Consider the following 24,862-nt stretch of genomic DNA (forward strand, 5'->3'; position numbering starts at 1 on the left):
CAAGGGCCATATCGTAAGAGAGAATCGAGCCGGGTCTTTGTGGGAGATCGTTCCCTGCTGAAGAAGGTCCCTGGATGGCGGTAGACGTAGAGGATTCCCTGCCAATAGTCTTCGCGTGCCTGCGTACCATGGTCTTCTTGGCCAATCTGAGGCAACTAGTCTCCTGTGGTGTTCTATCTTCTGGATGACCATGCCCAGTAGTGGCCAGGGTGGGAAGGCATACAGGAGGCTATCCTCTGGCCAGTTCTGGACAAGAGCATCGATTCCCTGAGATTGTGGTTCTCGTCTGCAGCTGAAGAATCTGAGGACCTGGGCATTGCAAGAAGTTGCTAGTAGGTCCATGGCTGGGAGACCCCATTGATTTACTATCAGCTGGAAGGCTGTGTCCGCCAGCGACCATTCCCCTGGGTCTAGGCTCTCTCTGCTGAGGGAGTCTGCAGAGATGTTGTCTTTTCTCGTGATGTGGGAGGCCGAAATCCCTTGTAGATTTATTTCCACTCACTCCATGAGGAGATCTATTTCTAAAGACACCTGCTGGCTCTTGGTTCCTCCCTGTCGGTTGATGTAGGCAACGGTCATTGCATTGTCCGACATGACTGACACTGAATCGTAGGCAGGCTAGTCTGACTGCTCGCACTTCCAGGCGCTTTATGTTCCATCCCGCCTCTTCCTTGTTCCATTGTCCCTGGGCCATCAGTTCCCCACCCTCGCAGCCTTGCATCTGTGGTGAGCAAGATCCACGTCGGTGCGGATAGGTTTACGTCTCTGCTTAGGAGTTCTTCCTGTAGCCATCATTGAAGCTGCTCCCAAACCTCTGTCAGTAGCTGGAGGTGAATTGAGTAGTTCTGGGACACTGGATTCCATCATGATAATAGGGAACATTGTAGCGGCCGCATATGGGCCCTTGCCCACAGAACAACTTCCGGAGTTGATGTCATGAGGCCGAGGACTTGAAGGTAGTCCCATACCTTGTGGTGGACTGAATTCAACAGCTTTTGTAAATGATCCATTTGCTTCCTTCTTCGTGGAGGGGGAAGGTAGACCTTGTTCTGTTTGGTATCGAACCGGACTCCCAGGTATTCTAGTGACTGGGAGGGCTGTGGCTATAGACAACTCTTGGTTGTGTTCACGACCCCCCCCCCGCCCCCACCAGTTCTTGTAGAGGATTCTTGACTCTGGTGGTCGCATGGTGACTCTCCTCTGGAGACTTTGCCCTGATCAGCCAATCGTCCAAGTAAGAATGTACCAGGACTCCTCCTTTCCTCAGTGCTGCTGCCACTACCACCATAATTTTGGTGAAAGTTCTGGGGGCGGGAGCTAGTCCGAAGGGTAGCGCTCGGAACTGATAATGATGGCCCAGTATCGCAAATCGCAGGAAGCGCTGGTGGTTCTAATGGACCGGGATGTGAAGGTAGGCTTCAGATAGGTCCAGGGAGGTTAAGAATTCTCCCGGTTGTACCGCCATTATAACGGAGCGTAGGGTTTCCATGCGGAAGGGAGGAACCTTCAGGTAACAGTTGACAGCCTTGAGGTCCAGGATAGGGCAAAATGTTCCTTCCTTCTTGGGAACGATAAAATAGATGGAATAGTGGTCAGTATTTTGTTGAAGCATGGGCACTGGGGCTATTGCCTTCAGGCTGAGTAGTGTTGCTAGCGTTGGCTCCACTGCCAGTCTCTTGGAGTGGGAGTGGCATGGCGATTTCATAAATTTGTCTGGGGGAATGCTTTGGAATTCCAGCGAGTACCCCTCTCGAATGATAGTTAAGACCCATTTGTCCGAAGTTATCTCGACCCATCTTTGGTAGAAGAGGGTAAGTCTGCCCCTATGTCTTCTTCCTGTGGATGGGTCTGCGTCTTCTCATTGTGGGGTATGGCCGGAGCCTGCCCATAAGCTTGCTCCTCTCTTAATGTGCCTGTTCCGAAAGGGCTGAGACCTTCCTGAAGGATGAGGTGCTTGAGACTGTGTATTCTTGTAAGGCTTAAAACACTGCAATACTCTGCCCTTGGTTCTTCTGGGGGAGGAGCACCGACATGTGTTAGGGAGTTAGCAATCTGTTGGAAGTAGCAATCAGATAGGCGTAAGCTATCTGTTATTTAGGAGAGTTGTGGGTGGATCCTTGGACTGGTGGCAGATGACCATGCCCCCGGGGGAAGATCCCGAGAGGGACCACCAGTCAGGCTCGGAGTTAGAAGATAGACACACACTAGTTCTTTTATTAGACAGTATACTGAACCACCAGAGGTGGCAGTAGTGAGCTGGAATGCCCGGCTGGGCTGTAGTCCCTCAGATACTGGAACAGCGATCCCTGGAGGCTGAGCTGTAGAGAAACTGACATATAGTGAGTAGGAAGGGTATGCAGAGTTCATGTACCGAACCTGATGGTAACACTCACACAATGTCTCATAGAAGCCCAGGAGCTGGAATGTATAGGCCCTCGAGGAGCGAGTACCTGGTTTCAAGGAAAGCTCTGAGAGAGCGATGGTAACTCACTGATGTAGTTGGCAGTGAAGACTTCCAGGTAGAAGAGAATATGGAGCAAGTCTGGGAATGAGGGCCCTCGAGGAGTGACTACTGGTTCCAGACTGTCACCTGAACAAAGGAGAGAGTGAGACCCCCGAGGAGCGGGTAACCCTGGTAAGTCCAAGGAGGCAGAGTAGCTTGGAATCTGAAGCGAGTCCGTTCCATTCCTTGCTAACTCAATCTGTTAGCAAATTCTAAGACCTTATATATCCGTCGTGGGTGATGTCATCTCAGGGGGACGCCCCTGAGGTTCGCGCCATCGCCGGTATTTCAGTCGGGGCCGCGCTGCGCGCATGCCCCTAGGCCTCCAGGAAACATGGGTTGCAGCGTCTAGCCGGTCTGGGGACACCGCGGCAGCCAATCTTCCTGCGGTCGAAGAGGGAGGCACCAAAGAGGTAAGGAGGGCGGAGAGAGGGTGTCGGGAACCGGATACAACATGTTCTTTTGTTCCTATCCTCAGGTAATCGGGGTACTGGAGATTTATCCCATTTGTTGGCTAATTTCTCCAGTTCACTCCCGAACAGGAGGGATCCTTTAAAGGCATTTTTGTGACGTTCGCTTTGGAAGTTGCGTCAGCCGACCAATTTCGGAGCCATAATTGTCTTCTTGCTGCAACTGCGGCAGCGACACTCCTGGATGAGGTGCGCACGAGGTCTGCGGTAGCATCGGTGAGGGAGGAGACCGCAAGCTCCATCGCTTCTTCGGGCGTGGTTGCATCTCTGGCGAGGATCAAACAGGAACGTGCCACTAATGCACAGCAGGAAGCAATTTGTAGCGTCATTGCTGATACATCACAGGACTGCTTAAGGATGGCTGCCACGCTGGCTGAAAAACCAAGGCACTCATCTGAGGGACCCTGGAAATCTCCTCAAAAATTCTCAACCGGGGGAGGGACCATTTGGTATCACCACAGGAGAGTGGGGGGGAAATTAAATTTCCTTTTTCTTCTTCCTAAACTTGAATCAATCCCCAGTAGGGAGATGCACACCCACCATCTTCTGGAGACAGAAAATACTGGCAGGCTGTTACTGCAGGGGTATATATATTGTGATGTCAGCTTTGCTCGGTCTCCATCTGCTGTTAGAGGTGCATAACCCACTGGGGTTCTGGATTAATTTGTCTGGACGCTAAAAAACTCCCTCATAAGAGGATCCTCAGGAAATTGGGAGGTTATGGTTTAGGAGGCAATATCTTATTGTGGATTGGTAATTGGCTAGACAGGAAACAGGGCGGGTAGCATTAAATGGACAGTTTTCCAAATGAAGAAAAGTCATTAGTGGAGTGCCCCAGGCCTCTGTACTGGGACCTGTGCTATTTAGCATATTCATAAATGATCTGGAAAAAGGAACAAGGAGAGAGAACCAAATTTGCAGATAACACAAAATTGTTTTGAGTCGATAAAACAGCAATGGATTATGAGGCATTATGGAAGAACCTTGTGAAACAAGGAGACATGGCATCTACATGGCTGTGTAAAGGAGTGTCCAGGGAAATCCTCCTTAACCAGTGTTGGACCAGGCAATAAGTACCTGTGGTCTTTGCTGCAATGCATGCAGTTTGTAAATTACCCCCTTTATTTGATGCCATTAGAAATTTCTAAATTTTACCTTAATGTAATCACTTCTATGTTGGTCAGTTCCCGACATACTGAAATCTAGTGAAAGAAAGACAGAAATAAAAAACAAACAATGATTCATTTTCTTAAAAATCAAAATTACCTTGTTCTCTCAAACTCATCTGCTTAGGTTCCAGAGATCTAGTGTTTTATTTTACCACAGAAAGCTAAGACAACCCTGGATTTCATATCCCTTTGATTTTTATCCTTCTAGGGAAACTCAGGCATGTCCCATATCAAATATACAAAATAAGCAGAGGTCTATTCCTGACAATCTAAATCCATCTGGTCACCTTAACATCAAGAGTCTAAATCCTGCCAACATCACATGAGAAATATTTAACAGGCATTAGTTAACCTAAAGTTTCAATGTCCTTGCATTTTATAATCAGTATAGTTCAACATATACAAAACAATTTAGTTTGGGAAGACTTCTTAGCAGCATTTTAACGATATCAAATACAGTCTTGAAAATTGCTATTTTTATTCCTCAAAATAGATTTTCTTGGTCAACAGAGAGATCCCACTGCTCTCTCACTAAACCCTTCTGTTAAAACGCAAGAGACCTGGGAGTATTAATCGACAACTATTTAAATCTAAAAAAATTCATTAATCATACTACTAAGGACTGCTTCTACAAACTGCAGGTACTAAAAAGAATTAAACCATTGCTGCACTTCCAAGACTTCAGATCAGTACTCCAAGCGGTTTTATTCTCTAAAATTGACTATTGCAACTCTATCTTGTTTGGGCTACCTGCCTCCTCCACCAAACCGCTGCAGATGCTTCAAAACACGGCAGCCAGAGTCCTAACAAACACTTGCAAAAGAGATCACATCACACCCATCCTGAGAAATTTGCACTGGTTACCAATCAGCTTCAGAATTTTACACAAGTCCCTAACCATCATCCACAAAACCATTCACAAAGCAGCCCACTTGGATCTTCAATTCCCACTCAAACTTCACACGTCCTCCAGACCGATCAGAGAAACCTACAGAGGATCCCTACATGCCCCCCCAACAAAATCCACTCACCATTTAATCACTAGAGAACGGGCCTTTTCCACAGCGGGACCAACCATTTGGAACGCTATTCCCCCAGAGCTCAGACAAGAACCTTGCCTGTTGACATTTAGAAAAAGGCTTAAGATGTGGTTGTTTGAATAGGCCTTTCCATAATCCCAGAGCCCTTCCAGATTTCTCAATACTTTGTAAATAATTGATACAGTTTATCCAGTTATTGTCTGCTATATCTTCCTCCTCCCAGTTCCTGCACCCCACTGTTCATTGTAACTTTTTGTCTTCTCTATACCCTGTTAATACTTAGTTAGGCTACAACCCCGGTTATTTGTAAACCGACATGATATGATCTGTATCATGAATGCCGGTATAAAAAAGCACTAAAATAAAATAAATAATAAATAAGTACATAGATGCAAACTGCAATGCCTCTGTTAAACAACCAGAGGCAGTGAAATACCTTTTTTATTCTTTGGGGGGGCGCACACGCTCAAGCCAATCAACTTCTTGTCCCCATTCGTCTCTCTCCTCTCATCACCACTCAACCTACCGCTTCTCTTCTACTGATCTACGGATCAGCGCAGGAGTTTAAATGCACTGCTGGCCGTAATTCCTCCCTTGCTGTTTATGCCCTTGTCTTTCTACCCCCTCTTTCACCGTCTCCTTTGCCATTTCGCAAACCTATCCCTTTCACCTCTCTCATACTTCCAAAGCACCCCCATTTTTCCCCACTGCCTGTCATCCTCTCCCTGATACTTCAGGTCAGTCATACCACCTCAATTCTTTTCCAACTTTCAGCCCCCTTTTCTGCCCCCTCTCTCACACATTCACTTATACTCCCTAGCCCATTTAACACATCCCCATTCATATCCCCCCAATTATCAAATTCCCACTGTCCCCCATCCCAATTCCCCAATAACTGTTCTGCCTCTCCCACACCTACTATCTCTGATTCCCTGCTGTCTCCACAAATCCAATTCTTCCTATGCTCTACTCTCTTCCTCCCTCCCACCCTCAAATCCTGGCCGTCCTCTTTCCCAGAATAAAAAAACAGCAAATACAATAAAATGGGGGGGGGGGGGGGGGGGGAACGGACGACAAGATTTTGTTTTATACATACGTTAGTGACAGAAGTGCAAAAGTGGCATTGTGAGACTCAAATGTGGAGGAATATGTAGGGGCTGATGAAGAAAAGCAAAATGGCCTAATGAGAAATTACTACTTACCTGATAATTTCCTTTTCTTTAGGACAGTCAGAACTGTCCTAAAGAAAAGACTGACGTCACAGTATATATACCCTTGCAGTGACCTTAGCCTGCCAGTATTCTCTTCAAAAGCAACTGTGGACAGACTAGCAAAACTTGATTAAAAACAGGTAAACATTTCAATACTTAGCCAACAGGGAACACTGAGCTCAGACGAACATAAGAACACTAGTCTAGGGACTGGAGTAACACTTACCAGTAATCCCTGTAACATGTAGGCACACAGGAGAAGCAATACGCAACCATACGGCAGCCAAGGGAGGGAAGCTGGATTAATCTGACTGTCCTAAAGAAAAGGAAATTATCAGGTAAGTAGTAATTTCTCATTTCTTAGCATCCAGTCAGATGAATCCAGAAAGTGGGATGTATCCAAGCTACTCCTTCATAGGGCAGGAGGCTGCCCACGGTCCAGTCAAAACCACATCCTCCCAGGCCTGAACATCCAGGCGATAATACCCGAAAAAGGTATGCAAGGAGGACCATGTCTCAGCTCGGCAAATAACGGACAGGAGACAAGAGCCTAACTTCTGCTCATGACACTGCCTGAGCCCAAGTGGAATGAGCCCGAACCTGACTAGGTAATAGCTTCCCAGCATCCACATATGCAGCCGTGACTACCGCCTTAATCCAATGGACTATCGTAACCCGCGAGGCTGGTTCGCCCTGTCTAGTACCACAGTGAAGGACAAACAGGCGATCAGACTTCCACAAAGGATAAGTAACCTCCAGATACCAGACAATATGTCTCGTGATATCCAAGGGTCGCAGCAGATGATACTCCTCTGCATCCCTCTTTATCCAGAGACAGCAGGGAGATGGGTCTGATTCAAGTGACTACCTTCGGTAAAAAGGAAGGAACAGTACGTAGTTGTACCACCTCTGGAGTCACCTGGAGAAAAGGCTCCCAACAAGACAAGGCCTGCAGTTTGGAAAGCCTATGCACTGAACAAATTCCCACAAGGCACACCATTTTCAAAGTCAGCAACAAGGACAGAGTACATAGTGGTCTAAATGTAGGGCCTGCCAAAAAAATCTAAGACCAAGTTAAGACTCCATAGGGGAACCAGAAACTGCAAGGGAGGACAAAGATGTTTCACTCCTTTCAGAAAACAGGCCACATCAGGATGAGCTGACAAGGATCCACCAGTTACCTGACCCCTGAAACAGGAGAGAGATCTGCTACTTGTACCTATAATGAATTAACAGCCAAGCCTTTATTCAAGCCATCCTGCAAAAATTCCAAAATAAGTGGAATCTTGACCAAGGAAGGAAGAACACCTCTATACACACACCAGGGCTCAAACACTCTCCAAACTTGCACATAGGCCAAGAAAGTAGAGAACTTTCTAGCTCTTAGCAAGGTGGAAATCACCACCGCAGAGTATCCACATTTCAGCAAGCATGCCCTTTCAAGGGCCATACCGAAAATTGTGTCGGATCTTCGTGAAGGACAAGTCCCTGCTGCAACAGGTTCCTGTGTGCCGGACATGGAACAGGCAAATCCACCAGAAGCCTCTGCAGATCTGCATCCCACGGTCGCCTGGGCCAATCTGGAGCAACCAAAAAGCACCAGCCCCATGTGGCATTCAATTCTTTGAATCAATCTGCCCAACATAGGCCATGGAGAAAAGACATACAGCAATTTGTCTTCTGCCCACTCCTGCACTAAGACATTGATCCCCCAATGACTTCGGATCTCGTCTGCAGCTGAAGAATCATGGAACCTTTGCATTGAGCAGAGTTGCCAACAGCTCCAGGAATGGGAGACTCCAGCAATCCCGAATCAGATGAAACACTTCATCTGTCACCGTCCACTCTCCTGGGTCCAGACTCTTCCTGCTGAGAAAATCTGCTCTTACATTGTCCTTGCCTGCAATGTGCGAGGCTGAGATCATCTGGGATGCACGTTTGCCCAATCCATGAGTTGATCTATTTCCAGCGACACCTGTTGGCTCTTGGTGACTACCTGCCGATTGATGTAAGTCATGGGCGTTGCATTGTCCGACATTACGCGGACAGATCGACCTTGCGGTCTGCGGCCGAACTGTAAACATGCCAACTGGATAGCCCTGGCTTCCAGCCAATTGATGTTCCAGGGAAACTCTTCTGCACTCCAGCACCTTTGCGCAGCTCCTGACAGTGAGCACCCCAACCAAGGAGACTCAAATCAATTGTCAGTACTAGCCAGTCTGGTGGGGACAGGGAGACACCCTTCTATAAATGATCCACCTGCAGCCACCATTGCAGCTGGGAGGAGACCTCCAATTGGCAGGTGGAGTTAAATAGATTGGTCCTGAGACTGCAGATTCCACAAGACAGCAGGGAGCTGTCTTGTGGAATCTGCAGTCTCAGGACCAGTCTTTTCAGGGTCACTACCATCAAGTCAAGGACCTGCAGGTAAGCTCATACACTTGGGTGCAGAGTTGACAACAGGCGGATTTGGGCTAGAAACTTCTAAATCTGAGCCTCTGGCAGAAACACCTTGCCTTACTATGTGTCGCACCGAACTCCCAGGTATTCCAGCAACTGAGTAAGCCAAAGGCTGCTCTTGGCTAGGTTCACCACTCAGCCGAGCTCTTGCAACAGGGAAATCATCTTGCAAGTCACCAGGCAACTCTCTTCCAGCGACTTGGCACAATTAGCCAGTCATCCACATATGGGAGTACTAGTATTCCATCCTCTCTCAGTGCTGCCACAACTACCACCTTTACCTTGGAAAAAGTTCTGGGAGTGGTGACCAGACCAAAAGGCAGCACCTGAACCTGAAAGTGGCGTCCCAAAACTGCAAACCGCAGAAAACGATGTTCCAGTTGGGTGGGAATGTGAAGATACGCCTTGGACAGATCCAGAGGGGTCAGAAATTCCCGACTGCACGGCCATGATCACAGAGTGCAATGTTTCCATGTAAAAATGCTACACATGAAGATGACGACTGACACCTTTGAGGTCCAGGATGAGGCGAAAGGAGCTCTCTTTCTTTGGCACAAGAAAATAAATGGAATATTGCCCTGTGTTTTCTTGAGACATGGGCACTGGAACCACAACCCTCAGCCTGAGGTGCCTTGCCAATTTATCCTTCACCACCTGCTTCTTCTGCAAGAAGTGGTAGGGGGATGCCATGAACACGTCCCAAGGAATACTGCAAAACTCAAGAGCATAACCTGCTCGTATTACCTCCAGGACCCACTGATCCGATGTGATCTCGATCCACCTCTGATAATCTTCATTGAGAGGGTCCACCACCTGAACCTGCGCCTCTTCTGGGCTGTCGGGAATGAAAGGACTGAGACCTACCGAAGGGCTGAGTCCCCTGGAAGGTTGCTCTGCTATAGGGTCAAATGCCTGGAACCTCTACCACAACCTCTCATGACAAGGGAGCGCTGTGCCAGTCTCTTATCTTCTGGCAAACGAGGAACCAGAGATTCACCCCACTTATTGGCCATCTTCTCCAACGCACTACCAAACAAGAGCAAACTGTTAAAAGGCAACTTGGCGAGATTAGCCTTGGAGGGCACATCGGCCGACCAATTTCTCAACTATAACTGATGCCTGGCCACCACAATTGAAGCCACCCCTCTGGCCGAAGTGCGGATCAAATGACAGCCCGCATCAGTCAAAAAGGCAACAGCAGGATCCATAACTGATCTGAAATGTACCTCAGAGTCAACCTCTTGGGAGAGAAGCAAACAAGAGCGAGTCACCAAGGAACAAGAAGTGATCTGCAAGATCATTGCCACAGCTTCAAATGCCTGCTTAAGGATATTCTCAATCTTTCTATCATAAGCATCCTTCAAGGCTGCTCCTCTTTCGACAGGAATAGTGGTCTGCTTAGAGACTGCACACACAAGTGCATCTACCTTTGGAAAACAAAAGTGCTCTCTTATCACTGAATCCAGAGGGTAAAGGCCTTCCAAAATCTGATGCCCTTTGAAATAAGCCTCTGGGGAACCCTACTCAAGATCAATCAATTCTTGAATGGCTTCCATCACGGGAACAAACCAAGAGGCTTTGTGCAAAGAAACCAAAATAGGATTTCTCTTAGACTCAGAAGAGGAATCCTCCCCAGGAACACTGTTGCGACTGTCGCTGCCCAACGTCTCCACTCCGCCCACCTTACCTCTTTGGTTGATGGACGTTTGGCTGCCATGGCGTCATTTTGCCGACCTCCTCCGGCATCTCCGGACCGGCTAGACACTGCCTTCCGCCATGTTCTCCTGAGGCCTAAGGGCGCACGTGCGGCGTGGCCCTGACTCAAGTACCAGCTGTGGCGCGAACCTCAGGGGCGGCCCCATGAGATGACATCATCGCCAGATATTCAAGGTCTCTTGTTTTGCTAGCTAAATCGAGTTAGCAAAGGGTTTCCTACCTAGCTGCCTCCAGGTATCGCTGCTGATGGGATTCGCTCTCCACATACCTTGCTACGCTGCTTCCTCAGACTTTACCAGGGGTACCTGCTCCTCGGGGGCCTCGCTCTCTCTCTTGCTTTTCAGGTCGCAGTCTGGAACCGGTATTCGCTCCTCGAGGGCCCACATTCCCGGACCTGCTACTGAATATAACTTCTGCCAGGATGTCACCGCTGCCTACAACACCAGTGAATTACCATCTCTCTCTCAGAGCTTTCCCTGGAACCAGGTACTCGCTCCTCGAGGGCCTACTTCATTCTAGCTCCTGGGCTGTTCCAAGAGACTATTGTGTGAGTGTTACCATCAAGGTTCTGTTCCTGAACTCTGCCTACTCACTATCTCAGTTTCTCTACAGCTCAGCCAACCTGGGATCGCTGATCCAGTGCCTGAGGGACTACAGCCCAGCCGGGCTCTTCCAACTCACTACTGCCACCTCTGGTGGTTCTCTAAAACAGTTTAATAAAAGAACTAAGTGTGTGTGTCTCCCAACTCTGAGCCTGACCGGTGGGGTCCCTCTCGGGATCTTCCCCCGTGGGCCTGGTCATCTGCCACTGGCCCAAGGATCCACCCACAATTATCACAAATAATAACAAACACCAAGCATAGTCAAGGTCTGGGAAATCAAAGCTGGCAGTTCATCTTTATGAAAGAACTGTAACATGGTGCTTATATGGTTCCAATCCACAGGGAATTTCCCCATCCTCAAAAGAGTCAGGATCGGTGTCATCATCCGTGCCATCCGGATCTCCAGCCAAAGGAGCCACTCTCGTTAGAGGGTTACTCCGGCGCGAAACAGAAGGCAAAGAGCCTGGGACAGAGCAGAGGACTGTGCCTGAAGAACAGACTGTAACCCCTAAAAACAAAACAAAAAACTCTACCCATGAAAAAGTAGAAGCATCCCGACAGAGGTATCTGTTGAGTACTCAACTGTGCTACCTTCCCCTGCTGAGAACCAGTTAGGGGAGATCCAAATCAGGTACCCCACCTGAGACATCCCTACCCAGACCCATATCCAGCTGGAAAGAACCAGGCATAGTGAAATCACAGGAAGAAAATTCACCCTGAGCCTCCAAGCACAATGTAGCAGGCACGTCCAGCTGAGATGCAAAGAGAAGTGCAAAGAGAAAGGCACTTGGACTTCTTAGGCACAGGTGCCATTGTGGCCGACAATGCGATGAGCAGTGGCCGAAGGCATACCTCTAGCACCCAACTAGACACCCAAAAAGATATGCATCCAACAGTTATGCATGCACACTCAGGCAGCGAATAGGAAGCAAACAAAAAAGTAAGCACACAGTGCTAGATGTGTGCTGATGTAAACATGCAGCCGCTAGGCGGGCTTAATGTGGACACAAACTAATACGTCGAAACGACAAGCAAGTAGAGAGCAGCCTAATAAAGCGTGCGAAAAACCACTGCAGCCTACCACGCAGCGCACAGCAAAAGCCTCGGAATGGGGCCTAGCCTAGATAGGCTGCTCATGTCCCACAACCTCCCACGGAGCAGGACGAACGTCAGAATGGTGCGCCGAGCTCTGAGACCGGAGGGAGGAGGAAGCCCTGCAAATAAAATCTCCCACTAAATCTTTGTCCTTTTTTTCCTTTAATCTTACCGGAGTTCAGCCTTACCTGGCCGAGCACAAAGATGGTCTCCGGCTGCAGGGGGCAAAAGCATTTGCCGTCACCACTGCACTTGGCTTCCAGCACCCGCTGCCTTTCAGCTGCTCAAGCAGCTAAACCCACACTGGAAAACCAGCTACTGAGCCAAGGCAAACCTCTGAGGGTCAACAGAAATCACCTCAGGAAATCTCAACTAGGGGAGGGACCAATTTGGTATCACCGCAGGCGAGCAGGGCAGTAATTTTTTTCCTTAATTCTCTTTCTTAAAATTGAAACAATCCCTTGTGGGGAAATGTATGTCCACCATCTGCTGGAGACTGAGAATACTGGCGGGCTAAGGTCACTGCAGGAGTATATGTACTGTGACATCAAATTACTCCATCTCCATCTGCTGGTAGGAGTGCATAACCCACTTGTTCTGGATTCATCTGACTGGATGCTAAGAAACAAATTGTTTGGCATTCTCTGTGAAAGGGTCTGGAGCAGGACCACATAAAACAAACAAGGTGATGCATTTAGGGAAAAATAACCCATGCTATAGGTACACAATGTTAGGTTCCATATGAGGAGCTACCACCAAAGAAAGATCTAGGCGTCATAGTGACAACACATTGAAATAGTCGGTTTAGTGTGCGGAGCAGTTAAAAAAGCAAAGAGAATGTTGGGAATTATTAGAAAGGGAATGGTGAATAAAACGGAAAATGTCATAATGCCTCTGTATTGCAGAGAAGGGCGACCAAAATGATAAAGGAGATGGAACAGCTCCCCTATGAGGAAAGACCAAAGAGGTTACGACTTTTCAGCTTGGAGAAGAGATGGCTGAGGGGGGATATGATAAAGGTGTTTAGGGGGGGGGGCAAGATGGCGTCCTGAACGGGTGTATGGGACAGAGCTGCTCCTACCTTTCGCTGTTTCCTTCTACTATGCCGCCGAAAAGAAAAGGGAGGGTGAGGGTTTTTCCCTCTATACCTACCCAATTAACGGAGCAAGCTCTAATCACAACTTTCCTCGCCCAGGGAGCTCAAACAGTCGAGGCGGTGAGTCCTGCTGTGAATTTGCCTAGAGGAGAGGCAAGCTCACCAGGGACAGAGGTTTCCCTCAGCCCCCCCGAGACGTGCCCTCCGGCAACCAGACGAACTCCGACCCCGGACGTGCAGCAGCCGTCGAGGACCGATGAGGTCACAGCGAGAGAGCTGCCGGGAGAACACACGCCAAGTGTCGGAGGAGAGTCGGGGAACGGAGAAAGTTCAGCGAGGGAAGGTGTTTCAACCCAAGCTGAACCAGTAGTACCATCAACAAGCTCCGAAGCGACCCCCTCGACAGCGGGGGCTAGACCCGACCCTCTGGTAAGGCCAGCGGTCGTCACCCTGGAAAACTTATGGGAACTCTCAGCGGGGTTAACTCTTGCAGTTAGAGATTATAATGCTAAATTGGATTTATTTGCTTCTCAAACGAATGACAGAATAACCGCTCAAGAGAATTCCCTCTCTCAACTTCAATTATCAGTGGGCAAAGTAGAATCGGAGGTTTCTCAAATAAAGGAATTTAATATTGCCACTATACGGGACAGAACAGCTCTATCCAGAAGACTGGAGCTATTGGAGAATTGGAATAGAAACATAGAAACATAGAAATGACGGCAGAAGAAGACCAAATGGCCCATCTAGTCTGCCCAGCAAGCTTCACACATTTTTTTCTCTCATACTTATCTTTTTCTCTTAACTCTTGGTTCTATTTCCCTTCCACCCCCACCATTAATGTAGAGAGCAGTAATGGAGCTGCATCCAAGTGAAATACCTAGCTTGATTAGTTAGGGGTAGTAGGGGTAGTAACCGCTGCAATAAGCAAGCTACACCCATGTTTATTCCCTTTACCCAGACTATGTCATACAGCCCCTATTGGTTGTTTTCCTCTCTCCTGCCGTTGAAGCGGAGAGCCATGCTGGTTATGCATTGAAAGTGAAGTATCAGGCCCTTTTGGTTTGGGGTAGTAACCGCCGTAACAAGCCAGCTACTCCCCTCTTTGTGATTGCAAATCCTTTTTTCCACATTTCCTCTTGCCGTTGAAGCTTAGAGCGATGTTGGAGTCACAGTAAGCATCTGTATGTTTATTTAATAAGGGTATTGTCTCCGGGCAGTAGCCATCGTTCTGGTGAGCCACCCACTCTACATTGGCGGTCTCTTGACTTTATGGATCCACAGTGTTTATCCCATGCCCCTTTGAAGTCCCTCACAGTTCTGGTCTTCACCACTTCCTCCGGAAGGGCATTCCAGGCATCCACCACCCTCTCCGTGAAGAAATACTTCCTGACATTGGTTCTGAATCTTCCTCCCTGGAGCTTCAAATTGTGACCCCTGGTTCTGCTGATTTTCTTCCTACGGAAAAGGTTTGTCGTTGTCTTTGGATCATTAAAACTTTTCAAGTATCTGAAAGTCTGTATCATATCACCTCTGCTCCTCCTCTCCTCCAGGGTGTACATATTTAGATTCTTCAATCTCTCCTCGTACGTCATCCGATGAAGATACTCCACATTCCTGGTCGCCCTTCTCTGTACCGCTTCCATCTTGTCTTTGTCTTTTTGAAGATATGGTCTCCAGAACTGAACACAGTACTCCAGGTGAGGCCTCACCAAGGACCTGTACAGGGGAATAATCACTTCCCTTTTCTTATTCGATATTCCTCTCTCTATGCAGCCCAGCATTCTTCTGGCTTTTGCTATCGCCTTGTCGCATTGTTTCGCAGACTTCATATCATTAGACACTATCACCCCAAGGTCCCTCTCCTGCTCCGTGCACATCAGCCTTCCCCCCCCCATCGAATACATTTCATTCGGATTTCCACTCCCCATATGCATGACTTTGCATTTCTTTGCATTGAATCTCAGCTGCCATGTCTTCGACCACTCTTCCAGTTTCCTTAGATCCCGTCTCATTCTCTCCACTCCTTCCGGCGTGTCCACTCTGTTGCAGATCTTAGTGTCATCCGCAAAGAGACAAACCTTACCTTCAATCCCGTCCGCAATGTCGCTCACAAAGATATTGAACAGGACCGGTCCCAACACCGATCCTTGCGGTACACCACTTATAACCGCTCTCTCCTCAGAGAAGGTTCCATTTACCATCACACATTGTCTTCTGTCCGTCAACCAATTTGCAATCCAGGTCACCACATCGGCACTCACTCCCAAGCTTCTCGTTTTATTCACCAGTCTCCTGTGCGGAACCCTATCAAAAGCTTTGCTGAAATCCAAGTATATGATATCGAGTGCTCTTCCTTGATCCAATTCCTTGGTTACCCAGTCAAAAAAGTCAATCAGATTTGTCTGACAGGATCTTCCCCTGGTGAATCCATGTTGCCTCTGGTCCATCGATTCTCCGGACTGTAGATTGTTCACTATTCTCTCTTTCAGCAGTGACTCCATTACTTTTCCCACCACCGAAGTGAGGCTAACTGGTCTGTAGTTTCCAGCCTCCTCTCTGTTGCCACTCTTGTGAAGCGGGACCACCACTGCTCTTCTCCAATCACTCGGCACCACTCCCGTTTCTAGGGGTCTATTGAACAGGTCACACAGCGAAGCCGCCAGAACATCTCTGAGCTCCCTCAATATCCTTGGATGAATACCATCAGGCCCCATGGCTTTGTCCACTTTCAGGTTATTTAGCTCTTCCCACACATTTTCTACTGTGAAAGGATTTTCATCTATTCCACTTCCCTCCAGTTTCTTGATGTGTAGAGATGGTCCTTCTCCAGGGTCTTCTTTAGTGAACACAGAGCTGAAGTATTCGTTTAATATTTCTGCCATTTCTTCGTCACTCTCCACACATTGATCATTACCACCTTTCAATTTTGCTATACCACTTTGGACCTTTCTCTTTTCGCTGATGTATCTGAAAAATGTTTTGTCACCATTTTTTTATCTCCTTGGCAATCCTCTCCTCCGCTTGACTTTTTGCCAACTTGATTAATTTCTTTGTCTCCCTCAGTTGATTCAAATATGCTTCTTTGTGCTCCTCCCTTTGGGATCTTTTATATATCTTGAATGCTGTTCTTTTAGCTTTAATTTTGTCAGCCACCTCCTTTGAGAACCAGATAGGTTTCAGTTTCCTTTTGCTTTTCTTTACATTTCTAACATATAGAGTAGTTGCCTTGGTGATTGCTCCTTTTAGATTGGTCCACTGCTGATCCACATCTCTCTCGTTCTCCCATCCTTTTAGTTCTTCCTCCAGGTACTTACCCATTTCCTCAAAGTCTGTGTTTTTGAACTGTAAAACTCGGGTCTTTGTGGTTCTTTTCCCTATTCTTTTATTGATATTAAACCATACCGTTTGATGGTCACTGCTGCTGAGGTGGGCGCCCACCTGGACATCTGAGACATTATCTGCATTAGTGAGCACTAAGTCGAGTATAGCTCCTTCTCTCGTGGGTTCCAACACCATTTGTTTGAACAAAGATACTTGCATGGCATCCACTATCGCTCTACTATTTTTAGTTTCTGCAGATGGGATTTTCCAGTCTACATCTGGCATATTAAAGTCACCCACGATCACCACTTCTCCCTTCTTACCTATCTTATGGATGTCTTCAACCAGCTCTCTGTCCAGCTCTTCCTTTTGGTTTGGAGGCCTGTAAACCACTCCAATATAAATGGATGCTCCGTCATCTTTTTTTAGGTCGAGCCATAGAGCTTCTTCCTTACCCCAACTTCCTTGTAGCTCAGTTGCTTGGATGTTTTGTCTGACAAAGAGCCACACCTCCCCCTTTTCTATCCTTCCTTAACAAGTTGTAGCCTGGTATTGTTGTATCCCATTCATGAGATTCTGTGAACCATGTTTCTGTTATAGCAACAATGTCTAATTCTGCCTCAGCCATTAGGGCCTGCAGATCTGGGATTTTATTTCCCAAACTATGAGCATTTGTGGTCATTACCTTCCAGGTACTCTCTTTAAGGTTATTGCATTTCCTGGACTCCTTATAAGATATTAGTTGAGATTTGTTATTCACTTCACTCTTTCTTTTTGTAGTTGTGCCACTGTTGACAGAGTTATTCCTCTCAATTAGATTTTTCTTTTGGTTATGGATCCTGAAATACTGCATGCATTGTGTTTTTTCCCTCTTTTCTGGTAACACTTCAATGTTTTTCTCATGAACTTCTTCAGTTTTTAATATAGAGAAGGCTTGTTCTTTTTGCATTTGGTACATGGTGTGTCTCCTCATCACAGGTCTAATTCTACCAGAGCCCACTGTATTCCTGGATTTTAAAGAGTTTCTTAATGACCTGTTTGAGTGGGGGGGTATACCTGTTGACTGCTCTTCTGTCAAGAATGGGTGACTGTGGGTCCTTCCTGAGCCTAATGAATTTCCTTTTCTTGACTCCTGGTTTTTCTGTGATATTGGGGAATTATTTTCTGAGTAATGCAATGTGGGTGTATTATTTTTAATTGAAGCTAATTGATTTTTAATGTCAGTCAACTCCTTTTTCAGGGAAGAGAGTTGTGCACAAATTGGGCAAGCTCTAAGTTTCCAGATGCTTTCCCTCAGAATAAAGGCTCCACAGCAGTTACATTGGATAGTCCTCATCCTGGTAATTTATGATTTGTATGTCCTTGACTGTTACCAATGTACTAATTTATGTCGCTGCCTATGGCAAGTTAGGCAGTCTTTATTAGAAAACAAGCCCCAGGGGTGGGTGGATAGAGGGGTAGGGTGGGTGGGAGTTAAACAGTTAAGCCTGGGACAAGCTGGGTAAAGCAGGGCACTTCTGGACGGTTATCTTTGCTTTTTGTGTTTTAAAAAAACAGTCTATGCCCCAATATTTTAGTTTGAATAGATTATTTCTGCCAGCTAACCCCAAAACAGAGAGATTATAACAGTTTACAAGCTGGAGAGAGTTTTTGTTGGGGGGGGGTTCTAACTTTGTGCAACAAACAGCAATTTAACTTACTAGAAAATTATCTTACTATAAAGAAAATTAAAACAGTCAGGAATTAGGCACAGAGGCTTTCTGCACAAATACAAAGCAGTAAGCACTGTGCAAGCAAACAGCAAATGAACTAATGAACTTACTGGAATAATATCTTACTATAAAGAAATGAAACACTATAAATAGGCACAGACGCTTTCTACACAACTTCAAGAATAATCAGAAATACTTAGCCACGATGCAGGTTCAAAGCAATAAGCAGAAATACTTAAGCCACAATGCAGGTTGCACAATGAATATACACGTCCTCCAAGGGAAATCACTCCAGCGTGTGCACAGGACGTTTAAATTTAAGACTGATTAATTTTCCGAGAGTCTTGGGGGAAATGCCTACATCAACTTTAAAAAGATACTTCGCAGAAGTTCTCTTATTGCCTGAAACACAATTTCCTATGATTAACAAGGCATATTTTCTTCCAGGACCAAACCGCTCAGAGCAACAAGCGGCACCGACTATGGACTTACAAAATTTAACTAATTTCCTAGAATCTTCTGCAATTGAAATTATAGATTTTTCCACTTTATTAGTTTCTTTGATAATGGAGCAGGATGTTAGTAGGTTAATGATCTCTTACTTTAAAAATCTTAATACATTGTTCCATGGTAGTAAGGTCCGCATGTTTCCGGATATTTCCAAAATAACCCAGGAACGACGGAAAGGGTTTCTGTCCATGCGACAAGCAGTGATATCTCTGGGGGCTACTTTTCTCTTAAGATACCCCTGCAAATGTATTATTAAAAAAGAAGCAGATACTCTTATTTTTTTTTCCCCTGAGCAGTTGAAGCTTTATTTAGATTTACAGACCCCCTCTGAGAACGCCATAATTCCAGGGGAATAGATATAAAGAGCTCCCATTCAGGTTAAGCCCTAGTGGAAATAATTTTTTTTTTTCCTTTCTCTTCTCCTTAAAAGTGTTCCCCCTCCCTGGTTAATTAAATGAGAGTTGGTTACTCATTAGAAATTTGTATTTTTCCCGATAATTATTGTAGTTGGAATGAAAGAATTTCAATCTAATGTTATGTAACATGTTTCCTTTAAAAAACTTTGTGATACAAATTGTATTAGAAAAGTGAGAAATAAAGAATTAAAAAAAAAAAGGTGTTTAAAATCATGAGAGGTCTAGAACAGGTAAATGTGAATCTGTTATTTACTCTTTTGGATGAAGTTAGCATGTGACACATTTAAAACTAATCGGAGAAAGTTCTTTTTCACTCAATGCACAATTAAACTCTGGAATTTGTTGCCAGGGGATGTGGTTAGTGCAGTTAATGTAGCTGGATATAAAAAAGGATTGGATAAGTTCTTGGAGGAGAAGTCCATTATCTGCTATTAATTAAGCTGACTTAGAAAATAGCCACTGCTATTACTAGCAACAGTAGCATGGGATAGACTTAGTTTTTGGGTACTTGCCAGGTTCTTATGGCCTGGATTGGCCACTGTTGGAAACAGGATGCTGGGCTTGATGAATCCTTGGTCTGACCCAGTATGGCATGTTCTTAAACAAAATTGGAAGTGAAGTAAACCTCAATCGATTTTCAGAACAGTATGCTAATGAGGAACTAACTAAACAAACTAGATACGGTGATGGGGCCAGTCCTGGCAGCTCCGCTGGCTGACTTTTTCCAATGCTTCTTTAGACTCTGGAGTAGTTCTGGAGGACTAGAAAAGGGCAGATGTGGTTCCTAGTCATAAAAGTGGAAGGAGGCTGGGAAATACAGGCCAGTTAGTCTGACCTCTGTGGTAAACAAACAAATGGAATCGCTGCTAAAACAGAAGATGGTGCAATTTTTGGAATCCAATGGATTGCAAGATCCAAGGCAGCATGGTTTTTACCAGAGGTAGCCAAATCTGATCAATTTCTTTGATTGGGTGACCAGAGAGTTAAATCAAGGGAGAGCACTAGACGTAGTGTACTTGGATTTCAGCAAGGCCTCTGACACGGTTCCGTAGAGAAGACTAATAAATAAATTGTATAGCCTTGGCATGGACACTAAAGTGACTGGGTTAGAAACTGGCTGAGTGGGAGGCGACAAATGGCAGTGGTAAATGGAGTTTTCTCTGAGAAGGGAGCTGTTACCAGAGGTGTACCTCAGAGATTTGTCCTTGGACAGGTTCCTGTCAACATGTTTGTGAGCGACATAACAGAAGGGTTGTCAGGAACAGTTTGTCTTTTTGCCGATGATACCAAAATCTGTAACAGTGTGGACAGCTAGGAAGGAGCGGAAAACATGAGGAAGTATCTAGCGAAGCTCAAGTAATGGTCTAATGTCTGGCAGCTAAAATATGCAGAGAAATGCATTTATGATGCAAAACCAAGGGGAAGGTATAGTGTTGGAGATGAAATTCTTCTAAGCACAAAGGAAGAGTGAGATCTGGCGAAATTGTATTTGTTGATCGTAAGGTGGTCAAAAAGGTGGATAAAGCGGCAGCATTACTAGAGCATTAATATAAACAGCTGAAGGTATAGCATGAGTTTCCAATAGGTAGATGTGTGCTTTTTAAAATGATCTTGCTCCCAAAGGGGTTACTTTTAAGAGAGTTACAAGCAACCCGTATTTTAAAATGGCTCAATTACACACGTATATGCATGTGCATGAGCAACCCAACGTATGGAAAAGAGAGGTGGCATTAGTAGCATCAGGGGCGGGGTCAATCTTTATACATGTAAATGCGGATTTTAAATCCAGCACACGTCGGGCTGTTACCTGTGTTTACTTACACCTCATCAAGAGCAGAAGTATAAGTATGGGTAACAGCCTGACGCACATTGTGGACGTTTGATTTAAAATTAGTTTAAGGTCTAAAATGACTGGGTGAGGGGCCCAAGTAAACTCGGGGGAGGGCAGGCGGAAGAACGAGAGGATAACCTAGAGATAGACTGGGCAAATTAATTGGTCAAACTAGCTATTTCCTTCACACATGCATGTTTTAAAATCAGCTTAGCTGTGCACATTAAAGCCAACTAATTCCTAAGGAAGATACGCAAACATCTGCTCATGTAGCCACTTAAAATTAGGAGCACGCCTATGTGCGCTAGGTGTATTTTAAATCAAATGCGCGCACTTGTGCAGGCAATTTAAAATTCCTGTGTGTGCACTCACATGCACATGTTCATTTTAAAATTATCATCGCTGTTATTACATAGGTTGCAGATGCTTCCAAGCTGCCTGTTATGCAGGGACCTGGCTGTTTGAAATCCATGTTCTTTAATTTCTATGGTGAGGAAAAAGACCTAGCATAAATTTGGAAAAATTAAGGAACAACATATGCTCCTCATTTTAGATGGTATAACGTGGCATACCAGATAAGGTTTATTGGTGAATTTATAACTGAAAACTATAAATATGGGGTTCATACAGTGCTGACATCGTATTCCCCCTTAGCACTGATTTATCTTCTCTCTGATGCTGAAATGCCATTAGCAGTTAAAGATAATGTCCTTTGCAACCTTTAATACAAACATGGAAGTATTTCTGGAAACATTGGCACATGAACGCTCAACTGTCTTTATTTCTTTCACTACAGGGTAATATAAACTTTATGCCTGGGCTGGATGGTAACATTTTTATCAATTGGGGAAAAATAAGGCTCCCTCATCTTCAGTGGCTAGACAGGGACCATTCACAGTTTTACACAAATTCTGCAACAGTGTGATCTTCCTGATATTAATTTCTAGGCAATATCAGAAAAAGTGTTTACTGGCAGAAGTAAGCCTAGAGAAGAGCACTGGCAAATCTATTAAATTTTTACAAGTTCACCATTAACTCCTTTCTCTGAACCTGTCCATTCCTCTTAGCCTCAGAGAAATAAAATTAGCTGATAATGAACAAATTGGACAGGGGAAAATTTCTGTTTCACATTGGTTTAATTTTGACAAATGTAGCTTGACCTGTCTTGAACCTTTGGTGGCTTTTTGCCAAAAAAAAGTTAGGCCTTCCCATGAAGAGTGAAGACATTAACCACATGTTGATGGAGGCTCATAAGCTGTCCACTGAGGTGAAATGTCAGAGAAATGCAATACAAGATTCTTCATCACTGTTATGTGGATAATAAAAAAAAGTGTAAGCAATAGGAATTACAGATACTGATTATTGTTATGCATGTAAAACTACACAGGGTATGACGATCGAACTTTTTTATTGTGTCACAAGAACTTTTAATTTTGGAGAGAAGTTATTTCTATATTAGCCCATTGCCCAGGAGTAACTGTCTTTTCATGGGGATATTTTACTGTTGGCTAACCTGCAAGATTCTGCTTCTATTGGCTTCTCTATATCTCCTGGGTATAAATATTTCATAAATATGATCTTCTCATGGCACATAAATGCATTTTGCTGTTTTGTGTCAAGGAAGACCCACCTCCTTTTATTTCATGGCAAGGTAAGATATAGACTTTGATACAAATGGAGCACTATGATGTAAAATACTCGTCATGTAAGATTCAAAGAGATGTGACTGCTTGGGAAAAATTCTATAACTTTTGTTACTTGATGAAAACAAATGTCATTGCAAGAGTTGGGATACACTACCACCACATGGTATCTAGGTATAACTACTGTCATTTTGATGTGGGAGGGAGGGAGTAGTAGTAGATGTGCGATTTGGGTGCTGTAGGTGTGTATGTTGAGGGGAAATAGAGGTGGGGGTAGGAGACAGATGTTTTTGAATACAGAGTATGACGTTTTATAAATTTTGTATATATTGCTCTATTTCAATCATGTGTTGGCTATAAATTCTGTGTGCTTTGTCATATACCAATAGAGCCTAGGGAAAAAAAAGAAGACTAGGGGTGCAAAAATCTTAAGTCCATAAAATTTGGCTCTTGGCACTTGCTCCTGAATCATCATGTGGGGGAGCCACTACAACTGTCAGCTAGGAGCATCTTACTATCACCACTCGTCACTGCTGCCCAGAGCATTAGCCTGCCAAATGGAAGAGGTAGGCAGGCAGGTTGGCCGGCCACGGGAGGAGGAAAAAGACAGAGGGTTGAGGCAAGAGACTGATTGGAGAGAAGACAGGGGGCAGAGGAAGAGAGGGAAAAAATGCAGTATCTGAATGTAACTTACTTTGAAGTGCCAAAAAATGCAGAATAAATATAAATAAATAAGTAAATAAATAAATAAATAGAAATGCTGACTGGAGGGAGGAAGGAAGGGGGAAAAAAGAATAAACACCAGAAGGAAGAAGTAGACAGGAAAGTTAAGAAAAGCAAACTATTTTAAAAAGTAAAAAAAAGAGCAAACAAAGAATAAGTTGGAAAAAGTATATGTAGTATTTTTAATAATCATATGAATTTTAAAAATTCACATTATAAACTTCTATCTTTATTGATGGTAGTTATTTTATTTTTATTACTGTTAAACTTAAAATTGTTTTTACTTATTGACATTTACACTTTAACTATTATCAAGCCTATTATTTAGTTAGATAGTTTGTCATAACATATATAACATAGTAGTGATGGCAGAAAAAGACCAAATGGTCAAGCTAGTCTACCCAGCACTTTGCTTATGATAAGTAACTGCCACTCCTTCCAGATTACCCCCATGCATTCTGTTAAGGGTAGTAACCGCCGTCCGTGCAGGTTACCCACATGCAGAAATGTTACACCATCCCTTTCTTTAAGTCTGCCATTTATGTTACTATTGATTTTACAGACTTGAAATGCTAATTACTTTACTGCAGTATATTAAAACAACTTACTAAGATTCCAGTTTAATAGGGGCTGCATGGAAACGCTCTAACATTCTCTCATGTCAGCCCTCTGATGGTTCCTAGCCCTGGAGGCCTAATCTCCTTCCAACCCATGTACCTGCAGCAGGGTCAGATATCCACGTGTTCCCCCTTGTCCAGCAGCCACTGGAGTGCATGTGTACATTCTGCGTGACTTGGTTCTGTCTCTATAGATGCATTCATCCTTTGTCAGGCACTGTAGCTCCAAGCTGTGTCCTCCCCTACCACAGCTATATCTATCTGGCCAAACGTGTCAGCAGTCCATCATATTTCCCTGCACAAGTCTCCTATGCAGCCAGCCTTGAAACAGTGCATTAAAAAGGGCTACACCAAAAGTTGAAGGACCAACTGACAGGTCCTGTATATGAATTGCTCTTTTTCTGCTAGGTTTAATTTGGCTTCTGCAGGAAAACAGATTCTTAACATGCTACCTAAATCGAGCTTTAAATCACATGACCTTCTGGAATAAAGAGTTCAAATTCTGTTTTCCTACAGCCTCAATGTGACCTTGAATGTGCCCTAATATCTTCCTGTATCCCAGCTTACTTATACCTAATTGGGTAATAATACTGCAGCCCATCTTTATAGCAAACACTGGTTATAAACAAAAATGTCTGCATAATTTCTGTACATCATTAGATTAGTAAGAGAGTTTGCTATTATATATTCTGTTACACAAAATTTCACATCTTGCAGTCTGTTA

The 24,862-nt window shown here is 44.9% G+C and overlaps 1 protein-coding gene across 2 annotated transcripts in view; it reads right to left on the minus strand.

Moving 5' to 3' along the window:
• Positions 1-24,862, minus strand: part of CFAP410 (cilia and flagella associated protein 410) — a 71,963-nt gene that overhangs the window by 28,978 nt on the left and 18,123 nt on the right. Inside the window, exons 3-4 of one of the 2 annotated variants that reach the window (XM_029606502.1) lie at positions 5,174-5,260; positions 4,129-4,175 (exon numbers count right to left, since the gene is read on the minus strand). In XM_029606502.1, the coding sequence (XP_029462362.1) occupies positions 4,129-4,175; positions 5,174-5,176 (50 nt within the window). In that variant the 5' untranslated portion in view covers positions 5,177-5,260. The remainder of the gene's footprint in view (positions 1-4,128; positions 4,176-5,173; positions 5,261-24,862) is intronic. The other variant, XM_029606501.1, reaches the window with a different exon arrangement.

Source organism: Rhinatrema bivittatum, chromosome 6 (genome assembly GCF_901001135.1).
Source record: "Rhinatrema bivittatum chromosome 6, aRhiBiv1.1, whole genome shotgun sequence".
Lineage (NCBI taxonomy): Eukaryota > Metazoa > Chordata > Amphibia > Gymnophiona > Rhinatrematidae > Rhinatrema > Rhinatrema bivittatum.